This window comes from Ascaphus truei, chromosome 18 (assembly GCF_040206685.1).
Source record: "Ascaphus truei isolate aAscTru1 chromosome 18, aAscTru1.hap1, whole genome shotgun sequence".
In the NCBI taxonomy this organism is placed as follows: domain Eukaryota; kingdom Metazoa; phylum Chordata; class Amphibia; order Anura; family Ascaphidae; genus Ascaphus; species Ascaphus truei.
The window spans coordinates 7,970,999-7,993,778 of record NC_134500.1 but is presented as its reverse complement, the minus strand read 5'-3'; the positions used below and the strand labels follow the sequence as shown (position 1 = coordinate 7,993,778).

General features: G+C 45.8%; 2 protein-coding genes across 3 annotated transcripts; one reads left to right on the top strand and one right to left on the bottom strand.

The window, feature by feature from the left end:
• Positions 1 to 1,262: 1,262 nt before the first annotated feature.
• On the top strand, positions 1,263 to 12,487 carry LOC142468782 (uncharacterized). The gene is made up of 12 exons (XM_075575325.1): positions 1,263 to 1,482; positions 3,579 to 3,667; positions 3,787 to 3,905; positions 5,108 to 5,210; positions 5,604 to 5,704; positions 5,824 to 5,973; positions 6,193 to 6,360; positions 6,728 to 6,797; positions 7,527 to 7,605; positions 8,097 to 8,250; positions 10,008 to 10,112; positions 10,256 to 12,487. Exons 1-12 carry the CDS (start codon positions 1,376 to 1,378, stop codon positions 10,283 to 10,285), a joined length of 1,275 nt encoding a protein of 424 aa, XP_075431440.1. The 5' UTR covers positions 1,263 to 1,375; the 3' UTR covers positions 10,286 to 12,487.
• Positions 8,685 to 21,309, bottom strand: MTFMT (mitochondrial methionyl-tRNA formyltransferase). 2 transcript variants are annotated; one of them, XM_075575324.1, is made up of 9 exons: positions 20,171 to 21,309; positions 19,064 to 19,270; positions 18,859 to 18,981; positions 17,937 to 18,039; positions 17,743 to 17,818; positions 16,202 to 16,293; positions 15,582 to 15,663; positions 14,411 to 14,478; positions 8,685 to 10,397 (listed from the first exon to the last, which is right to left on the bottom strand). In XM_075575324.1, the coding sequence occupies exons 1-9, from the start codon at positions 21,013 to 21,015 to the stop codon at positions 10,350 to 10,352; spliced, it is 1,644 nt and encodes a 547-aa protein (XP_075431439.1). In that variant the 5' UTR covers positions 21,016 to 21,309; the 3' UTR covers positions 8,685 to 10,349. The 2 variants fall into 2 exon arrangements, with proteins under 2 accessions (XP_075431439.1, XP_075431438.1); XM_075575323.1 differs by lacking the exon at positions 8,685 to 10,397 and adding an exon at positions 11,785 to 13,866 and having other exon boundaries at positions 20,171 to 21,307.
• Between the last annotated feature and the right edge of the window lie 1,471 nt (positions 21,310 to 22,780).

Sequence of the window (22,780 nt, the reverse complement as noted above, 5' to 3'; positions counted from 1 at the left end):
TAAAGTAACATTAGCTATTGTTACAGTTTGCAGCTCAAACTGCTGGGAATATTGGAAACAAATTAGCACAAACAGGAAAGTGTTACAAAGATCTTGCACTGCTGTAGAAATCAAAGGTGCTCAGTGGATTACAACTCATTAAAAATGGCATTGAGTAGAATTTTACAATTAAAAAAGGGTAGTATTTTCTAATACCGTACTACAGAACTGATTTTTTTATTTTTTTAAAGTACACGTGTAGGTTATTGCGTTGATTGCTTCTTTAATGTCATTTTTAATGCGTTTTGAAGCATCATCTGATTATAGCAGGTTTTAGCCACCTCACCAGCAGTGCAAGATATTTGCAACACTTTCCTGTTTGTGATCATTTGTTGCCAATGTTCCCAGCAGTTTGAGCTGCAAACTGTAACAATAGATGTTACCTTAGTAATATAAGGATGCATTGTAGCTGCTGCGTTACACTGACTGAAGGATTGCCTGAAACTGAAAGGCCGCCATTATGTTAGTCACACAATCAGGATTTTGGCGTTTTAAAGAGTGAGACTGTCTTCTAATGAGTGAGACAGCCTTTCTGATGAGTGAGACTCAGCCCTTACAATGAGTGAGACTCAGCCTTTCTGATGAGTGAGACTCAGCCCTTACAATGAGTGAGACTCAGCCCTTACAATGAGTGAGACTCAGCCTTTCTGATGAGTGAGACTCCGCCCTTACAATGAGTGAGACTCAGCCTTTCTGATGAGTGAGACTCAGCCTTTCTGATGAGTGAGACTCAGCCTTTCTAATGAGGGAGACTCAGCCCTTCTGAGTGAGACTCAGCCCTTACAATGAGTGAGACTCAGCCTTTCTGATGAGGGAGACTCAGCCCTTCTGATGAGTGAGACTCAGCCTTTCTGATGAGTGAGACTCAGCCCTTCTGATGAGTGAGACTCAGCCTTTCTGATGAGGGAGACTCAGCCCTTCTGATGAGTGAGACTCAGCCTTTCTGATGAGTGAGACTCAGCCTTTCTGAGTGAGACTCAGCCTTTCTGATGAGTGAGACTCAGCCCTTTGATGAGTGAGACTCAGCCCTTCTGATGAGTGAGACTCAGCCCTGAGTGCCAGTGGTTCCCAGTCAGTTAGCAGCTTTACCAGTAGAGGTGCTGGAGGTCCCCTAGCAACAGGCCTGGGCTTCTGATTGCCATGGAAGCTGGAGGGGCGGTCCCTTTGTTGCCATGAGGATGGAGGCGGGCTTAGAGACACGTGGCCGGTTGCTAGGGCTGTTGGAGGCGTTTCCCTGGTGACGGGGCCAGGCCAGTCCCCCGGCCTGTAGTGGCTGCGCTCGCCCGATCTGAGCCTCAGTCCCCGGCCTGTGACAGCTGCAGCTGCCGGGGCGGACATGGAGGGGTTCCGGGAGGACCTGGTGAGCGCCCTCAAGGAAGTAGTGAGCAACAGCAAGTGGCAGTGTGTCGGGGAGCAGCAGAGCCTGAAATCCCCCTGCACCAAGTAAGATATGCACCCCCATAACCTGATACACTCATATAGGGCAACCCCCTGCACCACCATAACCTGATACACTCATATAGGGCAACCCCCCATGCACCCCCATAACCTGATACACTCATATAGGGCAACCCCCCTGCACGCCCATAACCTGATACACTCATATAGGGCAACCCCCCTGCACCCCCATAACATGGTACTCATACAGGGCACCCCCATAACATGATGCACTCATACAGGGCACCCCCATAACATGGTACTCATACAGGGCACCCCCATAACATGATGCACTCATACAGGGCACCCCTATAACGTGATACACTCATATAGGGCACCCCCATAACATGATGCACTCATACAGGGCACCCCCATAACCTGATACACTCATAGGGCAACCCCCCTGCACCCCCATAACATGGTACTCATACAGGGCACCACCATAACATGGTACTCATACAGGGCATCCCCATAACATGATACACTCATATAGGGCACCCCCATAACATGATGCACTCATACAGGGCACCCCCATAACCTGATACACTCATATAGGGCACCCCCATAACATGATACACTCAATTAGGGCAGCCCCATAACATGATGCACTCATATAGGGCAACCTCCCTGCACCCCATAACATGGTACACTCATACAGGGCACCCCCACAACATGGTACTCATACAAGGCACCCCCATAACATGATGCACTCATACAGGGCATCCCCATAACATGATACACTCATATAGGGCACCCCCATAACATGATGCACTCATACAGGGCACCCCCATAACCTGATACACTCATATAGGGCACCCCCATAACATGATACACTCAATTAGGGCAGCCCCATAACATGATGCACTCATATAGGGCAACCTCCCTGCACCCCATAACATGGTACACTCATATAGGGCACCCCCATAACACGATGCACTCATATAGGGCACCCCATAACACGATGCACTCATACAGGGAACCCCCCATAACATGATGCACTCATATAGGGAACCCCCATAACACGATGCACTCATATAGGGCACCCCCATAACATGATGCACTCATATAGGGCACCCCCATAACATGATGCACTCATATAGGGCACCCCCATAACAGGATGCACTCATATAGGGCACCCCCATAACATGATACTGATAGAAGGCAGCCCCCCTGCACCCAATAACATGATGCACTCATATAGGGTAACCTCCCTGCACCCCATAACATGATGCACTCATATAGGGCACCCCCATAACATGATACTGATATAAGGCAGCCCCCCTGCACCCAGATGATGCACTCATATAGGGCTCTACACTTCTTTAGCCCAGGCTGTGCTGAAAAGCTGCGTAATACGGCAGCCATAAGCTTATAGGTACCCATGTTAAAATGGATTTTAAAAAATTGTGACACTGTGCTCATTTGCATGTCATTACCCAGAATCCCTGGCTGCAGTGGAAGCATTGTATGCTGAGAGATAATGGGGAAGGGCAGGGTTGCAGACCTGTCTGACACGTGAAAGTGCGCACACGCGGGGTTTGTATTTGCTGTACCCTGTTCTAAAGAATCCTTAGAAACTCGGGCCCTATAATATTATTTTACAAGCTGCAGTGCGCTGAAAGAATACATCACAATCTTATCACCCATAAGGCCGCGATTATAGCGGTGGTGTCGTATGCACGACACCACCCGCCTCCGGAACACATGTATGTACCCTCATGATGCCGCCCGTAGAGCGCGCGCGATTCTGGAGATGACAAAGAATTTTGTCTTTGCCGTGCGACGTGCGCATTTCAGCCAATGAGAGCAAACCGCTCACGTGACATCACGGCCACGCCCCCCGTCGCTTCAAACCTCAGTGCAGGTTTATTTGTAAAGTGCCACCATATACCTCAGCACGGTACAATGGGAGTACAGTTAATCTATGTAAACAGAATGACCATACCAAATAAGAACAGACAAGCGCAAACAGATACAGAAGGGAATATTACAAGAATATGTCAAATATTAGGATCTGTTACTTGACAGATATACTTGTTTTTCATTCATTCACTTGGGAGTAATGGAATCATATTTTAACCATGGAATCTTGTCCTGTGCAGGTTCTATTCCGAGGATGGGGAACATGTGGTTTTAGTTCACACGGATGATGACAAATTCTATGCCATGGACTCTGCGTGTCCCCATGAAGGTATTGTATGTATAATACACAGTATATTGTGACATGCTTCCGTCAGTGTGTAAATACATGACTTGGTATCATTATTCCCGTTGGAATGGTTTTTCCTAGTGTCTGTTTCCGCCGTGTAGGGGGGCCTTTGGAGCAAGGGGACATCGAGGAGCTGTGTAGTGGTCGCTGGGCCTTAACCTGCCCTTGGCATTATTTTGAATTCTGCTTGGACGATGGGTCGTCTTCTACAGGATTACAGGTCCGATAGAAATATCAGTGACTCGCCTGGGGGGTGTGAGAGGTTTGACATTGGGGGGTGTGAGAGGTTTGACGTTGGGGGGTGTGAGAGGTTTGACGTTGGGGGGTGTGAGAGGTTTGACGTTGGGGGGTGTGAGAGGTTTGACGTTGGGGGGTGTGAGAGGTTTGACGTTGGGGGGTGTGAGAGGTTTGACGTTGGGGGGTGTGAGAGGTTTGACATTGGGGGGTGTGAGAGGTTTGACGTTGGGGGGTGTGAGAGGTTTGACGTTGGGGGGTGTGAGAGGTTTGTCATTGGGCTGTGCTGCATCCCTACACATGCAGAATGCAGTGGGAGAAATGCATACACACGGTGCTTCCTAAAAAGAGTATTTTAATGTTTTCTTGGAATCCAGCAAAAGAATAGTAAGGGGTGTCTTTCTGAATGTTTTTTCTTTCGCGGCATATTTTAACACATTTACATGTTTGTCTTATTGCTGGTTTGCTTGATGCTCGTGTAATGTGCAGGGAAACAGTCTCAGGGGACACTCCAAATTCATCAAAGGGCAGGTCTCACTAGGACAGAGCTACACAGTGCAGGTCTCCTCTAGGACAGAGATACACAGTGCAGGTCTCCTCTGGGACAGAGATACACAGCGCAGGTCTCCTCTGGGACAGAGATACACAGGGCAGGTCTCCTCTGGGACAGAGCTACACAGTGCAGGTCTCCTCTGGGACAGAGATACACAGTGCAGGTCTCCTCTGGGACAGAGATACACAGTGCAGGTCTCCTCTGGGACAGAGATACACAGTGCAGGTCTCCTCTGGGACAGAGATACACTGTGCAGGTCTCCTCTGGGACAGAGATACACTGTGCAGGTCTCCTCTGGGACAGATACACAGTGCAGGTCTCCTCTGGGACAGAGATACACAGCGCAGGTCTCCTCTGGGACAGAGATACACTGTGCAGGTCTCCTCTGGGACAGAGATACAAAGTGCAGGTCTCCTCTGGGACAGAGATACAAAGTAGATCTCTACTCGCACGTTCTTAATACAATTCTCCATTTAATGTGACATCCAAGCACAATGTAAAGACCACGTTTCAGGTCCCATATGGTCCCTTCATGAAAGTGGAACTGCAGCGATACCTCTCTGTCCTGTTAAGGCAGGCAGTGTTTGTTTGTTTTTAATTCCTCCTTATATTTAAATAAATGATTGTCCCTTCAGAACCAGGTGTATGATGTGAAGGTTTGCGAAGGGAAGGTTTATATCCAATCTCAGAACGCGCTGTCCCTCGCCCCTTGGAAGGAAACGCAATGTAAACACTCGGGTAAGAGTCAAGCTGATGCAAACATATGCAGTGAACCGCTTCCCGAAACATGGCAGAGATACCAGGGGGTCGTGGGGCGGTGATTGCACCTCCATCGTGTAATAGTTTCATATGTGCTGTTAACATACATTTATCTCCCTTTTTCGGGAGTGTCTAACCCGTGGTGAATAAATTATTCAATGTTGTCTCGTTTCTAAATATATATCTTATACATTGAGGAATATCATATGCTTTTATATCTGTGAGGGTTCTCTTATTGACTGATAAATCCTGCAAAAGTCCTAAAAATAAATGTATTAAAATGTGCATGAGATTCTGTGAGAAGTTAAACCGGGAAAGGATTAAGTGCGGCTGTGAAGGCCTGCGGAATAATAGCGCGTCTTGTTTTTACAGTTAATATTGAGTCTGCAGAGAGCTCCCAACGCACAGATTCCGAAACCTCCCTGTGTTACTGGGCCAGCAAAATTCTCAGCACCGCGGATCCAGAAGAGAAGGTGAGAGAACGGCCCCGGTGTGCTCGGTCGCACGGCGTTCCCTTGTCTGTACGTTGCCATGTCATATGATGGTGACATTGGCTTCACATATTTATACTTCAGTATAATCTGCTTCCCAGGTAACGCTCACACAGGAGGTGCAGGAGAGGTGGGACTCTGGGAGGATCACAGAAATCGGGCAGATGGAGCCGCCAGCCCAGCCCAGCCGTAACGAGAATCTGACCATAGTGCAGCCTGGGAGGATCAAGAGGGGCAAGGGGGGCACACTGGTGAGAGCCGGGAGGCACACTGGTGAGAGCCGGGGGGCACACTGGTGAGAGCCGGGGGGGCACACTGGTGAGAGCCGGTGGACACGAGCATCTATCTGCACTAGATTCCTTAGTGTATTTCCTCTCTCGTCCGCTAACGATCACTATCTTCCCCAGCTGTGCAATGCTGGTCCCTGCTGGAGGTCGGAGGGTAATGTCCCCTGTGTGTTGTCCCCTCAGGCCAGTAGGATTGCTCTGCTGCACTCGTTGGCAAACATCGAGCAGTGGGCGATAGACCTGTCATGGGACATCATCGCCCGCTTCGCAGAGTTCCGGCTGCACACGGGCGAGACCATGCCACGAGAATTCTTCTCCGACTTCGTCAAAGTGGCCGGAGATGAGGCCAAGGTCAGCATTGTGAACCTTCTGGGGGGTTTTGAGTTCGCACAAAATGGTCCCCTAATTATTTAAGCCTTTGACGTGTGAAGCTGCAAGGCTTGGGTTCATAATGCCCATAATGATTGGACAGTACAAGATATAGTGAGGTCTACTTGGTGTTTAATAAATAGGGGGCATACGACGTGGCACAACACAGGGCCACGTGGATTGTGTGAATCTTTCTATTAAATAAATGAGGGATATTGTATTTTCTGCATGGGATGGCCCATAACGTCATTACAATGCATTGCGGATCCCTCCAGCACTAAAGATCTTATGATTACAGGTAGGAGGCGTTATAGATTGTCCAAGTCCCCTCTTTCTCTCCATTCCTCAGCATTATCGCTTGCTGGAGAAGCGTCTGTCCGAGCTGGGGAGTAACTTCGGGGCTCTCCCTGTGCACAACGGTAAGTGCTCCCCGTTACATTTCCTAATAGCAAGACGATTATTCCACATAAAGCAGTCGGCCTGTATCATCACGCTCTGCTTAATAGGGGTCTGTGTAAGCCAGGAGCGGCCAACTCCAGTTCTTAAGGGTCACCAACAGGTCAGGTTTTCAGGATATCCCTGCTTCCGCACAGGTGACTCAGTCGACGACTGAGCTACTGATTGAGCCACCTGCGCTGAAGCTGAGACTGATTGAGCCACATGCGCGGAAGCAGGGATATCCTGAAAACCTGACCTGTTGGTAGCCCTTGAGGACGGGAGTTTGGCCGCCCCTGGCCTTGATGATCAGAGTGTCCGTTGTCATTTTTGATCTTGCCGGCTTGCAGTGTATTTTCATTTAATACTGAGGCCTGTTCTACACGCACCCAAAATGCATTGCAGCGAGGACATTGTTACCAAAAGATTTGTGACCAAGCAGTAGCAATTGTGTCTGTTTTCTGTATGCCTCCATCATTGGTAGAATGGCAGCATCTCCGTTTCCAATGTCTTGGCTTCTCCGGCCCTGTTGGCAGTGAAGAGAGTAAATTATGCCAACTATTCGGATATGTGCAATGGGGATTTTGAGATGTGCGTCCTTAGTCTTGTTTGTGCAGGACTTTAATGAGTTATGTCGCTGTCGCTGGGCTTCTGAGAGTCCCTGCTGGCGATGGGGTTAAACCCCTGTAACCCCGTGATTTGTACATGGCTAGGTTTGTGGCAGTCGGCTGCAGACACCGCACACGATCTCCTGGGTCGCTTGGCTATCGTGCACATGGTCCACGAAGCAAGGTGAGGAGGAATACCCGAGGCACTGCTGAGGTTAAAGTATCTCTTCTCCATGGGACAATCTGCGGTGGTCATTAAAATCTCAGGAATCAGCTGTTTGACTGGAGCTTAGTAAAACGGAAATCTCACTTACCGGTATTATGTATTTCTTGTTTTTAACGTCCCAGGGTTTAGAAACGCATTGCAAAGGCAGAGGAGGGATTTAAACCGTTAGTCCAGTCCATATATTTTGTGACCACCCTCCATCTCTTGATTTAATACATAAAGTAGTTACAGTTACATAGTAGATGAGGTTGAAAAAAGACGTACGTCCATCAAGTTCAACCTATGCTAAATTTAGACGACAGATACTTTATCCGCACTTACAGTATATTGATCCAGAGGAAGGCAAATGAAATAGTAGTAGGAGGCGAGATCTGTAATTCAGGCTGTTTATTGAGATTACTGGTCAAGTTAAATCCAAGTTCAAACCTGCGCGTGTGCGTATTTTGCAGGGGGTTAGACGTTCACCCTCAGACACTGCAGCGTTTCGCGGCTCAGGGGGATGAGAGCTCGGTGTCGGTCCTCCAGGTGATCTACACTGACGAAATCACCCACGTGGCCGCAGGACTGAAATGGTTCACGTACATCTGCACCGAGGAGCAGCGGGTAAGTGGCTCTGCAGTTTGCAACTGAGGATATGAGATAGTTCCCTGACTGCGCGCAATGACAGCGCTGCACACACATATATTTGTGTGTGTGTGTGTGTGTGTGTGTGTAGAGTGTTTTTTTTTTTTCCCTCTCTCCACACTGTTTTAGCCATTGAATCCTTTGTATATCAGTATTGCTTGACCTGAAGAAGAGAGGAGAACTCTCGAAAGCTTGTCCTATGACATAAATTGTTAGCCCAATAAAAAAGGTATCACCTAATACTGAAGAACTCATTTATTCTGCACTATCGCAACTGGACTAACACGGCTATTTTCTGCTTTATATTTGTGTGTGTGTGTGTGTGTGTGTGTGTACACACACACGTCACCAGCAGAAATGATGGCACAAACAAAGACGACAGCACTCAAAAGTATAATCCAAAGTAATTGTATTAAAGAAATAAACAGTACAACGTTTCGATCCGCACAGAGGGATCTTCATCGGGGGTGTGCAGTGAACAACAGACAAAGAGTGACTTTAAATACCCAATGTATTAGTTTATGGCACCAGCACCAGACCTATCAAGTTTATTTACTGGAGTGCTGGTTACCTTCCTTCTCATATATATATTTACACAGCGCGTCCCAGCAGTAATATACGTGACATCATTTTATAACACATATTGGGAATAAGCGCTTCAGACATAAAAGTAACATTAGGAGAAGTTCCTGCCTGGAAGAGCTTACACTCTAAGTGGGGAGAACTTACAGAGACAGTAGGAGAGCGTTCTTGTAAGTGCGTCTGCAAGGGGCCAAGGTCAGTGCATGTGAGATGTACAGTATCAGCCAGCTACCCATGTGCTTCATTACAGAAAAGTGCTTTAAGGTCCTACGGGTGAAGGGAGAGGGTGCTAGTCGGATATTGAGGTGTGGGGCAGTGAGTAAGAGGTTTTAGGCAGGAGAGGGCTTTAGATACAAAAGGGGTAGCGAGAAGACATCCTTGAGCAACACGTGAAAGTTGGGCAGGTGTATAGCGAGAAATTAAGGCCGAGATGTAAGGAAGAACAGAAGAGTGTAAAGCTTTTAAAGAGGAGAATTTTGTAAGTACTACGGGATTTGATAGGAAGCCAGGAGAGGGATTTCAGCAGGGAGACGCGGAGACAGATTTAGGAAAGAGTAGAGTGATTCTGGCAGCAGCGTTTAGGATAGATTGTAGGGGAGACAGGTGAGAGGCAGGAAGGCCGGACAGCAGGAGATTACAGTAATCAAGACGGGAGAGAATGAGGGGGCGCGTGTGTGTGCGTGTTTATATTCATTCTGTGACCAGGGCCATTTCATCCCTCTATTGAAAGGGATTTATACTTTTAAGTCAGAGGGTTGCAGGCATCCTGTCCGCATCCTGCTCCCTTAGGTGTCATACACTGCTCAGCCTGACGCCCATGTTCCGTTCTACAGGTGGAAGTGTTGATGTTCTCTCGGGCTGCTCACCCTATAGTGCGAGCTCGTTGTGTGTAATCACCATGTTACAAACACTGTCAGACATTCTCGCCTTTTATGGGATCTCACATGTATACAATCCTGATTTAACTTAGGCTAGAAAATCACATCACTCTGCAGGAGTTGGGTTACCACCATAATTACTCTTTGGGTTTGTATAGTATCATAGCTCTAGTGTTTTATGGGCTGTAATGGTGGTATGTATTGTAAATATTAATGCCATTCACTGGTTCATAGTTACATATGATTGATCAATGTACTGCTTGTCTCTCCCTATAGGACTGTTTGTCCACCTTCCATGAGCTGGTACCGCTGTATTTTAAAGGATACCTGAAGCCTCCTTTCAATGCAGAAGGCAGGAAATCAGCAGGAATGTCCGAGGAGGTATTTCCTCTGCTTGTTTAACTTCCTCCTTTTGGAATATCACTGCTCATATTATGTCACATATTCCCTCTTAACAAGCCGTTACAATGTGTCAACTCTCGAGAGTAGCTGTCCCCAACATGGTTTCATCTCCTTTCTTTCAGTGGTACCTGCCGTTGGTTAAACCGTCCTGAGCTTTCACCTGCAGAAAGGACACCGCTGGTGCAATTTACCTCGCACATCCTCAATGTGCTTGTTTTAAAGCACTGAGTCACATCCTGTTTCTCCAGAGCAGAGGTGATACATCTGGAAGACATGATTGTGGAAAATGTTGTATGTCTTTATTTATATAGCACAATCCAGGTACATAGCGCTCAACAATACACGTGACATAATATTATAACACAATGGGAATAAAACAATAGGAGAAGGATTCTCTGCCTCGAGTAGCTTACAATCTAAATGGGAAGGTGTTTTGGTCAGTGCATCCAAGATGTATAGTATCCTCCATGAAGCTACCCATATGCTTCGTTATCTGTGTGTGTTTTAAGAAATGCCCTAAAAGGTGGAGAGAGAGGGTGCTAGTTGGCTATTGAGGGTAAGGATTTAGGTAGGAGAAGACTTTAGATACAAAAGGGGTAGACAGAAGACATCCTTGAGCAGAACGCAAGAGTTGGGCTGTTTATACACTGTGTGCTGCCGTGCGAAGGCGCGTGCACGTGCTGCACACATTTTGTGTGTATACTGTGCGCGAGTGAGGTAGTGTGTGCGTGTGTGTGCGTGTGTGTGCGTGTGTGCGTGTGAGCGTGTGAGCGTGTGAGCGCGCGTCTGTGCGCGCGTGTGCGCGTGCGTGCTTACATAAGTTTTTAAATAAATAAATTAATCCTTTTAATAATTTTTTTTTAATAATATTGTACACCCACACACACATTTCAGTGGCGGTAGCGGCGCAAATTCATTCTTTTCCTCGTTCCCCCCCCGTCGCCCGGTTCCACTCTCCCTGCCGCGCGCGGCACCATTATAGAATGGTTGACTAACCTCAGCCAACTAAAACTACTGTGCGCACGCAGTATAGAACTGGCCTAAAGAGGGGCAGAGGGGGGTGTGGCCTTAAGAGGAGAATTTTGGAAGTAATACAGGATTTAATAGGAAGCCAGGAGAGATGCTGAGGCAGGTTTAGGAGAGAGAGTAAAGTGATTCTAGCAGCAGTGTTTGGGATAGATTTGTAGGTGAGACAGGTGAGGGAGAGGCAGGGGAGACAGGTAGGAAGGCCGGACAGTAGAAGGTTACAATAGTCAAGGTGGGAGAGAATTAGGGCCTGCGTTTTAGTTTTAGCAGTAAAGCGACAGAGGAAAGGGCGAATCTTTGTAAGCTTACAAAGGAAAAAACGTCAAGTTTTGGCTACATTGTGAATGTGAGGGAGGAGCCGAATGTGACCCCCTAAGCAGCGTGCTTGTGATACTAGATGTATGATAATACAGCCAACAGCAATGTAGAAGGGGGCAGTAGGACCAGGTTTGGGAGAAAGTATAAGGAGCTCCATCTTTGACATGTTTTAGTCGGCAGAGGGCCAACCAGGATGATATCGCAGAGAGACATTCAGAGACTTTGGTTAATACAGCAGCTGTAAGGTCTGGGGTTGAAAGGTAAATGTGTGTGTCATCAGCACAGGTGTGATATTTTAATCGAAAAGATGTGATAAGGTCACCTAGAGAGAGAGTGTGTAAAGAGAAGAGGTCCCTGGGCAATGCCAGGTGACTCGTGTCATGGCTTCCCATTTAACCACGCACACAAGAGGATTGTTTCCCATTCATCGTCGTGCTTATGATGGGTTGGTAAGGCCAGCTGACCCACAAGGTTGACCTGCAATAGGGCAGATGGTGGCTTCCAAAAATTTGAACCCCTTCAGTGTACATCTGCTTTGCCCCAAAGGCGGACGCTTGATGAAGCTCCCCAAGAGCTGCTGCTCCCCCCTGCACAGGACCAGCGTGCTAAGGGTTAATATTTGCTTGTACTTTGTGGAATGTAAACCCCACCCACTGGAATGTTAATGATCCAAAAGGACAAAGAACTTTGAATTGGTACCTGCATTCAATCTGAATCCCTTCAGTGTACATTTGTGTCGCCCCAAAAGCAGCTAAAGGGCGTGAGCCGTTTGCTGAAGTTAAAGCTGCTCTATTTCAATCTGAAACTCACCAGTCCTTTTATCCCCTGTACCCAATTTTCCAACTCTCTCTGTCCATGAAATGTCTGGGAATTGCCTGTATCACCTCTGTTCTTTTAATGTAACCATGTATTGTTATAGCTCTGTGCCCAGGATATACTTGAAAACGAGCGGTAACTGTATTACTTCCTGGTAACACATTTTTATAAATAAATGTATTTCTGATGCTGGGTAGAGGACTTCTTTGAATTTATTTTTATCCACAATCAAATACCGTTTTATTTATTTTAATGTTCGACTGATCTCATTGTTTTGCATGGTGACAGCAAGAGAAGCAGTTGTGTTCACTGACTGTTTGCTGATGTACACATATTACTGCTGCTAACATTATGGTGGATTAATATAATCACTGCTATACAATAGTCGCAATTCTCCCACAAAAACAATTGCTTATCATCGCACTGTACATTACGTAGAAAAGGTTTTATTTAATGATGATATACATACATGAAGTTACGTTTTGTTTATAATCCACGTCTCTTGTATGAGGTTATTGCATGTACAGTATTACAAGTTTGACGTTACTACACAGATTCCAAGTGGAGCAAGAAATTTTACTTGCACTTATTTCAGAAAACACACGGTTTCCGTAGGTCTACCTTCAGTTAACTCTGCAATACAAGAGTCGGGATCCTAAGGAAATAATGATTTTATGCTAAATCGTGCTCAACAAGATCGGCTGAGAACCGCTGGTTTAAACACTATCTCCCAAGGCACCGCTCTCACCCCTCATGGCTTATCTACCCAGTTGAGAAACACTGGTTTAAACTTTTAGAGCAGAGGCTTCAACAGTCACAGAAGTTGGATATTCAGGAATACAAATGCACATTTCATTGGTGGTTCTGTTAAAACATTCCTTCCTTCAGTAATACATTTACATCAGGGTGTTTTATCCATGCAGCAATACTTTTACGTGTATCCGCACGTCCTCCACAGGTCCCCAAACCGGCTTCATTAAATCCATGGTCACGTGTTAAGCTGCAGCAAAGGATTCTGGGTAGTGACATGTGCAAATGAGCACACAGTGGGCTTGTCACTTAACTCCCTATCCACTTTATTTTTGCTGCCTGCGTGGGCACAAGTTCCACACGATGCACAGATTAAACACTAGCATAACCTTACCCTTTCAATGCGTCTGGCCTGAACGGGAGAATTATCCCAGCCTCTAGTGTCCAAATGGCAGGTTTCTGCCTCAAACTCTTAGTCTTAACATTGTCCTTGCAAAGTGACTAAGGCTTCTACTTCAATCTGTGCTTCCACACGTGGAATAATACAGCCACAATGTTGAACCTCTTTGGCTATAAACCGGATGAGTGATGCTTTGATACATTGTATCACTGGCTTGTTCTACTGTCCTGCGGTGCTCCCCAGAGAGACCTGTTTCTGCCTTGGGACCTTGGGTTTTGGCTGTAGGCGGAGCGTGTGGAACCTGCATTCCTCCAGCTGCATGCTTGATTTCTGCTGGAACCAGGGGTGCAGATATCCATTGTAGAAATCTGTGGCTGACAGTTTCTTCTTTAGTATTATAGTTTTGACCCCAACCCAGCCGTCCTGCGATCAAACAAAACCAACTGTCAGCACACGGACCTGAAGCAAGATCTTTATAGACAAAGGAGACCTGATCATGTCCTGCATCTTGGTCCCAATGCCACTGCATGTTTTGGAAGATGGGCAAGTTTGTTATATATTTGATTAGGCATACAAAGTATTAGCCTACAATTATCTGCTTCCTGCTGCTGACAAATCCCCCAAGTGTCACTACTTTTTGGGGAGTTACAGACCACCCGCCCCAAAAGGGGGTAAAGCTTGTGATGTAGTCAAATGTCACTGGTGGACATGGAGTATAAGAAAAGCAACACAGCTATGAACGGCTGACAAACTGAACGTTTGCAGACAGTGGCTGGGATTTCTGGAGCAGTCTGTATTAATTAAACTGTCCCGATTCACTAATTACAAAAGCAGGAGCTGTACCTTATGCAGGAGAAAATGACAGGGCGCTGATGGATGTGCTCGAGAATGTGCCAGACAATGCAAACTACTGCTATTTACACACCCAGACAAACATGTACAGCAATATTCACAGGAGGCGGCATACCTTGCACCGTACCACCAAGGTCTGAGAGCCCTGGTGATATACAACAGAGCCGGGCACACGGTCCAGTTCTGCAGAAATAAAAGCATAACAAAATGTTACTAATTAAACATTTGAGAGCAGCTTGTGTATTCAGGTTTATAAGCAAAAGTGCTGTGCTTCTGCGTCAGAAATCACTCTGTTTGTAATGCTGGGGAATGGATCTCTGGGATGAGCCAAATTCAAAATATGGACTCGTGTTTTGCTAGCAGTGAAAGTTTGAGTCTCGCTTCCCTTTAAGTGGCCGTAGAAATCTGTTTAAATGCAGCTTTTCAATTCATCGCAGGCTACTCCAGCAGCAAAGTACGCTGCTTTATCCATTCTACAAGTACACAGGGACATTTCTATACCCCAAATACCCCCTGCTGATAAATGGAACCGCAAGCGCAGATACAAACATGGACAAAATAAACACCCACCCAAAAGATTATCATAACGGGGAGGCTGGTGAGCAGAGAAGACTGGTATATCGAGACATTTTGCCCTCCACTGCAGAGGTAAATGAGAATACTCACAGGCAGTGTTAGACCCTGCAGAGTGGTCACGCCGTGACGTGGCTGCAGAGGTGTCACGCCGTGACGTGGCTGCAGAGTGGTCACGCCGTGACGTGGCTGCAGAGTGGTCACGCCGTGACGTGGCTGCAGAGTGGTCACGCCGTGACGTGGCTGCAGGCTTATAACGCTTTGGCCAGAGTTTAACTAAATTACCTTTATTTATAAGAAAACAAACAGTTAAGTATTTAACTATATATTGTTGGACATACTGGATGTAGCATTGGGTATTTTTTGTTTTTTGTGGTGAGCAGAGAAGTCAGATTTGGATAAATGTTTCTCAGCCTTTTTTACCCCACGAGGAATGTCTATTAATGTGTTTTATTTGCCGATGCATCCAATCAATTTATCAGAAGATGTACGCTCATTAAAGTTCCTAAAAAACGGTTAATAACCGATATAAAAATTTGCTACTAAATATTACATTTACAATGTTATACTGACAGTAAGTATAAAATGACAAATTTTCACATTTTAATTGTAATGCAGAATCTTCCATCTCCAGCACAGTACTATGACCATCACTAATTTTATGAAGGTGATCAGAGGCAGCCTGACAGAGAACCCCTTCTATAGGCAGTTACCTGCAATGTTAAGCAAATTGGGCACTTCCACAAAGTTGAGGAGTTTAACTGGAGAGCCCATCCAGAGCGTCTGCAGCGGCACCTGCAAGACAACAGACAGGATCCGGTCAGTCTCAGCTGGGTGCATGTCATATGTTACTTGTGGGTCAGTGAGGGATACAGACAACAATGCATTGTCATCGGTGAAGCGGACCACAAGTGTTTGATCCTGGACAAGGTCCAATTGCCATTTACATCAGTCATAATTCCCCTTGTGGGTCAGCACTGGCTACAGCTGCACAGATGTTTATTCGCCCATTTGGATACCCTGTATGGTATCATTGTACATGATGGACAGTTTGTCTTACTACGCAACTAGGCTACTTCCACTTCTACCAAACCCTGCACTGTGAGCTGCTTCTACAAGTGCCAAATTAGGATGTCCAGAGTACAGCAATAGCAGCAGCGTCTGAAAGAGCATGTGTTGTAATCTGCTACCTACAGCACTAGCAATAATTCTATGCTTTTTACTGTTTGAATTTGGTGTAAATAATAATGAATGAATGCTGGCAACACTGAAGCAATCCAATGCAATCCCTATTCTGACCAGGTTTAGGTTTTCGTTTCTGGAAATCCCTCACCGAGAACCCAATAGCGCGCTCCAGCCGTACAATCTGCTCTGGACTCTGCTCCTCCCACCTCACGCAGCTCATGGCAGCCGTCAGCTTGGGTGCTGCAAAGCAAGATGCGAGGAATCAACTGGAATATATATATATATATATATATACACATACATATATACAAACACATACACATACATATACAGTGGTCGACAAATCACCAAAAAATCTACTCGCCGAACAAAAAAATCTACTCGCCACCTAGTACCACACGTGTGCTGCTTGGGCCAATAGGAGCTCGCCACGATGTTAAATCCACTCGCCCGTGGCGTGCAAATGTATAGGTTTGTCGAACACTGTACATATATATATACATACATATACATACACATACACATACATATATATACACATACATATACAGTGTTCAACAAACCTATACATTTGCACGCCCCGGGCGAGTGGATTTAACATCGTGGTGAGCTCCTATTGGCCCAAGCAGCACACGTGTGGTACTAGGTGGCGAGCAGATTTTTTTGTTCGGCGAGTAGATTTTTGGGTGATTTGTCAACCACTGTATATATACACACACATATATACACACACACACACACACACACTATAAGCCTTATAAGGGATCATGTATGGGGGCGTACAATCACAAAAAACATCAGCCTCCATTATCAGGTAATAATAATAATAATAGCATGTTCTTGTATAGCGCTGCTAGTTGTACGCAGCACTTTACAGAGACATTTTGCAGGCTGAGGTCCCTGCCCCATGGAGTGTGGCTTTCACAGGAGCTTACAATCTATTTTTTTGGTGCCTGAAGCACAGGGAGATAAAGTGACTTGCCCAAGGTCACAAGGAGCCGACACTGGGAATTGAACCAGGCTCCCCTGCTTCAAACTCTCAGTGCCAGTCAGTGTCTTTACTCACTGAGCCACTCCTTCTCCCTAGTACAAGTATAACGGCATACCCTGCATTAACGTACGCAATGGGACCGGAGCATGTATGTAAAGGGAAAATGTACATAAAGTGAAGCACTACCTTTATACCACTTATCGATGCATGTACTGTACTGCAATCGTCATATACGTGCATAACTGATGTAAAGAACGCATTTGTAACAGGCTCTATAGTCTCCCCGCTTGCGCACAGCTTCGGTGCAGGTAGGGAGCTGGTATTGCTGTTCAGGATGTGCTGACAGGCGCATGCGTGAGCTGCCGTTTGCCTATTGGGCGATATGTCCTTACTCGCGAGTGTACTTAAAGTGAGTGTCATTAAAGCGGGGTATGCCTGTATATACCCAGAGGAAAAGTATGGTATGTGGTGAATGATACAGAGGACAAAGAGGAGGATTCTTCAGCAGCGGGTAGAGTGGAACCAAAACTCGCACACATGGATTTTCAGGGTGGTGTGTATCATGCCCTTTGGTATATTCAGAGACATGCCCATATTAATTATGGACTCTGTAGCAGAAAGGTTGGGTACATATCTCCCACAAAAATATGAACTTATCTAAGAAAGCAATATAAACAGAAAGGTCACAAGATGCTTACCAAATGTTACACCTTCTTTTGGCTGCTCCCTACTAAGCTCCAAGCATTGAGGTAAGTTTTTCAAAACAGAAATGAGCTGAAAAAGGCAGGAAAAAAGGGTAATGAATTTGAGAGCTGGAGAACAAGCCTTCCCTAACTTGTCACGGCGCCGAGCAAGAGACAGTACCAGCAACACGATGCCATTTACCCTTTACCATTTCAGCCCCGTGCTTGGACAGCACAGCTTCTAACTCCTTCGCAGTGCACCTGGGAGGAACAGGGAACTTCTCCTGCATTATAATGGGGCCCACATCAAACCTAAAGGAAACAACCTCCATGTGGTAACAATTCCCAATCATTTCCAAACAATGAGGTAAATACATTTTAAATTTTAAAATACATTTTAAACAATTCTTGAAACAGTGTTTTAATGATGCATTCACCTGTGCCGATGGTTCAATAATTTCTTCATCTAGATTATTAAAGGAGATCATTTATTGTATCTATAACATCTTAGTCTGCATTCAATCTGAACCCCTTCAGTCACATCTGTGTGGCCCCAAAGGCAAATGCAAGAAAAGGGTTCCCCAAGAGCTGCTCTGCACAGAACCAGGGTGCTTAGGGTTAATACCTGCATTTACGTACTGCTATGTGTTTCCTTAACTGTGCCCACTGGAATGTTAATGACCCAGGAGGACAAAGGACTTTGAAACCACAGCTGCATTTATTCTGAACCCATTCAGTCTACATCTGCTTTGCCCCAGAGATGGACAGCCTTTGGTGCAGCAAAAGGGTGTGAGCCGTTCGCTGATGTTTGGTGATGTTAAAGCTGCTCTAGTTAAATCTGAAACTCACTAGCCCTTTTATCCCCTGTACCCAATATTCCAACTATCTGTGCATGAAATGTCTGTGAATTGCCTTTATAACCTCTGTTCAGTTAATGTAACCATGTATTTGTCATTACTCTGTGCCCAGGACATACTTGAAAATGAGAGGTAACTCAATGTATTACCTGGTAAAATATTTTAGAAATAGTTACAGTAACTTAACCATAATAGGGCAGCACAGAGCCCAAGATCTTCAGGAAGCTTTATATCAAGCCCTGACCATCTGTGACACAAGGAGAAGCTGTCCTACCTTTTAGGTCTAATTTGCATGATGGTGACACCAGTGTTTTCATCCCCATGCAGCACTGTGTGTATTATGGGAGCCGGACCTCGCCACCTTGGAAGGCAGCTGGGGTGTACATTCAAAATGCCACTGAAACAGAGACATTTAGGGTTACAGATGGGTCACAGCACGGAGCCTGCTCAGCTTGCACCAAACTCCACAGGGAACCTACTATGGAAATCTTAAGATCAGGTCTTCGCTGAGCAGTCGCCCAAATGATGCCACCACCCCAACGTCAAACTGATCACACTGCCCTGTGTGGGGCCACTCGTGGATTGGAATTCCACAGTCTGAGGCGTAATTCTGCACGGGAAGACCCTTTGGCAAAGAGGATGGCAATGTGACAACTTCAAGTCTCCCAACCAATGATTCTCGTGGTCTAAGTTAACAACAAGGTATAAAAAAAAATTACGGACAATTGTTAGGTTAAAAAAAAAGAAAAAAAAAAATGTACAATGAAAGTCAATGAGAAAATGAAAAACCTGAAGAGATAACTCTTACCCAGAAACGTTGTGTGTTTTTATGTCTCACATATATTGTATAAATGGTCTAAGGACACTTTTGAAGGGCGCGTCTACCTCTTCTTTATCAACATTAAAATCGCCCTATCAAGGATGATGCTTTTAGCACTAATCTCGGTGTATATAACTAAACACGTCTCTACTGAAACTAAACTAGCATTAAAATATTGTTACAAGACAAATCCTAGAATAGATAAAGGGAACAAAGTCCCAAATACTCCAATGTGGAGTAAAAACAGTCTGTGTCGGAAGGTGCTTGACTAAGTGTGATCACGCTTGATAGCATATGTAAAGAAAAGACACAGCACTCAATCCCAAGATGAAGTAACACTCAAAATTGGTAGCCAAATTCACTTCAAACAATAAACAAAGATAATGAAGATAAAGTTGCCTTTATTGGTAAAGGAACATACCACAAAGTACGGGTCCGACACGTCGCCATGTTGTATGTTCCTTTACCAATAAAGACATATTTATCTTCATTATCAATGTATATTGTTTGAAGTGAATTTGGATATTCTTCTACGAATCGAGTGTTACTTCATCCTGGGATTCAGTGCCGTCTCTTTCTTTCTACATATTGAAGACAAATCCCCATCTTGATTGTCTGAAGAGTTTTAGATTTCAGTTGAACAGATTCGATATTACACAGTTTGTCGACTACATTGGATCAGTGTTTAGAATTAAAACACAATCGTCATTACACTACATAAAATCGACACAGCATCACTAAAATAGGCTTTGAGGTCTTACTTTACCTGAATTTATTCAGAATTTTAAGAGACTCCAACGCAAACTCATCTGTCCCAAAAAACATGACATTCAAAGGAGGGCGGGTTCTCCCAACTTGATCACAGTGATCGTCCTCGCTTGGTACACGAAGGACCTGCGTGTAAAACCTTACAACACAACACGATTGTCTTTTGGTGAGGAAGGGCCGAGCGGTGCCTCTATTCAACTCTCCTGTAAACCTGATCCCCTTTATCTTGGTAAGCAAAAAATGTCCGCTGTGTTCTCTAGAGCGCACCGCCTCTCTCCAGCTCTCTCTGTCACGAGTGCAGCACCGGTTATCCTTAGGTCCCCAAACACTGAGTCCATGCGTCCTGCACGCAGGTCTCACTCTCTGTGTATAAACACCCCCCGCTGTAACACCTCCCTGCACACCGAGCCCCCCTTCTCCATACCTTTGCTGGTTTCTCTGTGCACTCCCCCACTGTCTCTCACCAGCTAAACCTCCTCCCTGTACACTGACATCCCCATGAATACCCCCTCTCCTCTCTTTTACTGCCCTGTGACCTTCACAAATGCCATCTAGTACACTGATCCACTTTATCCTCTCACCTCTAACCCCTACCTGTGTAGTGAACCTCTCATTAATACCACTTCCTTGTGTACTGACCCCCTCATTAATACCCTCTCCCTGTGTACTAACCCCCGCATTAATACCCTCTCCCTGTGTACTAACACCCTCATTTATACCCTCTCCCTGTGTACTGACCCCCTTATCAATACCCCCACCTCGAGCGCTGTACCACCCTACACGGTGCCCTCTCCTCCCTCCCCATGTCAGGAGCCCCCTGCAGGCCTGGCCGCACAGCCCCATGTCCCCCCGGGCGCAGCTGATATCCGGGTGAGGACCTGGGTCCCGGCCGAGGTCACACCCGGCGCGGTACCGTGACACGCAACCTTCCGAATCGACCCACACTGGGCGCCGCCATCTTTGGGAAAGTAGCGTAACTTCCGGAGCGGTACCATCGTTTAAAAACTTCCGGCTACAAACGCACACTCCCTGCACTAAGGTTCCTAGAGACAAACAAAAGAGATTGGGAGACGTTTTTATTAATAATATTGGTCATAAAGTCAGGAAGTTTTCCAGATGCATAAAGGGGGAGGTCCCTGCAGTGGAAATTAATTAAATTTGCTTTAAAATAAATAAATATATATATATATAAATAAAAAAGAGAGAGAGTGAGAGTGAGAGTGAGAGTGAGAGTGAGAGTGAGAGTGAGAGTGAGACAAAAAGCAGAGCGATAGAAAGAATGAAAGTAGAGTGAGAGAGTGTGAGTGTGAGTGTGAGTGTGAGTGTGAGTGAGTGACACAGTGACACAGTGTTCTGGTATATCCAGGCGGCCCCAGTTTGTATAGATCTGAAGTAGAGCACAGAAAAGGTCAGGAATAACTGGGAGATAACATGAACGCCTACTTACAATCGCCGACACTGTGTTTCCTTAAAGTATCACATTACATTTTTATAGCAGCCCTTTGCTCTATGCCCCATATCACTGGCTCATATACACCTGTCCTAGTTTAGTCTTGCAGAAATGTGGTGCCTTTACTTTCATACAGCTATAAACCCACGCACCCTTGTGTCAGATGTTTGTCTTTATTTATATAGCCCAGATAGATAGGAAAAATGCTGCACTCCGTAAACAAGATTGATACAGTTACCGGTGCTCCAGTGTTTGTACGAAAACCTGTGATCCGTCCTGGATAGATGATAAAAGGAACAAAGGGCACAACGGATTTAGAATATCCAAACTCATTAGTTGAGTGTTGGCTCAATAAATGAGTTTGGATATTCTAAATCCGTTGTGCCCTTTGTTCCTTTTATCATTTATTTATATAGCGCCATTAATGTACGTAGCACTTCACAGTAACTGTGTGAGGCGACAACACGGTGTTCATGACCAGTAAATGTTCAGGGAGTCAGAAGAGTGAGCCCCGGAGATCCTGGGGTTGACATTTCAGTGGAATATGGGAGAAGGAGCGGCTCAGTGAATAGAGACACTGACTCCGATAACCAACGACACGGAGTATCAAGCAGGGGAACCGGGTTCTAATCCCGGCGTCAGCTCCTTGTGACCTTGGGCAAGTCACTTTATCTCTCTATGTCTCAGGCACCAACAACATAGATTGTAAGCTTTATGGGGCAGGAACGCATGCCTACAAAAGTTCTATGTACAGCGCTGCATGCACTGTCAGCGCTATACAAGGAGAGGGGGGGAATATGATATATCACTGCAAGGCCTGAGACACATCTATATGTAGAGGACAGGAAGCGCTATTAGAGAGGGTTGGGGTTCCTTACAATGCATCTGATCTCAGACGCGCTATTAGAGAGGGTTGGGGATCCTTACACTGCATCTGATCGCAGACGCGCTATTAGAGATGGTTGGGGTTCCTTACAGTGCACCTGATCAAAAAAAAAGTTGGAAATCAATGCTCTGAGGTTACGAAGGTGTTTACTGCTCAAACACTATAAAATCCAGGATTATAGCCACAAACCGCGCACAATTTGCTTCCTAGGAATGGTCTTCTCTGGAAAAAGGAGGGAACCCTTTCTCTGCCAGAATCCCACAACACATTGC

What these genes read in the sequence shown, in the direction of transcription:
- MTFMT (XM_075575323.1), bottom strand. Translation starts at nt 21,015, where the DNA reads ATGGGGCTGTGCGGCCAGGCCTGCAGGGGGCTCCTGACATGGGGAGGG. An exon ending in CCAAGCACGGGGCTGAAATG is followed by an intron (nt 17,819 to 17,936) that starts GTAAAGGGTAAA and finishes TGCCTTTTTCAG; the next exon opens with CTCATTTCTGTTTTGAAAAA. An exon ending in CAATTTGCTTAACATTGCAG is followed by an intron (nt 14,479 to 15,581) that starts GTAACTGCCTAT and finishes TTATTTCTGCAG; the next exon opens with AACTGGACCGTGTGCCCGGC.
- LOC142468782 (XM_075575325.1), top strand. Translation starts at nt 1,376, where the DNA reads ATGGAGGGGTTCCGGGAGGACCTGGTGAGCGCCCTCAAGGAAGTAGTG. An exon ending in CTCTGCGTGTCCCCATGAAG is followed by an intron (nt 3,668 to 3,786) that starts GTATTGTATGTA and finishes TCCGCCGTGTAG; the next exon opens with GGGGGCCTTTGGAGCAAGGG. An exon ending in CACATGGTCCACGAAGCAAG is followed by an intron (nt 7,606 to 8,096) that starts GTGAGGAGGAAT and finishes CGTATTTTGCAG; the next exon opens with GGGGTTAGACGTTCACCCTC.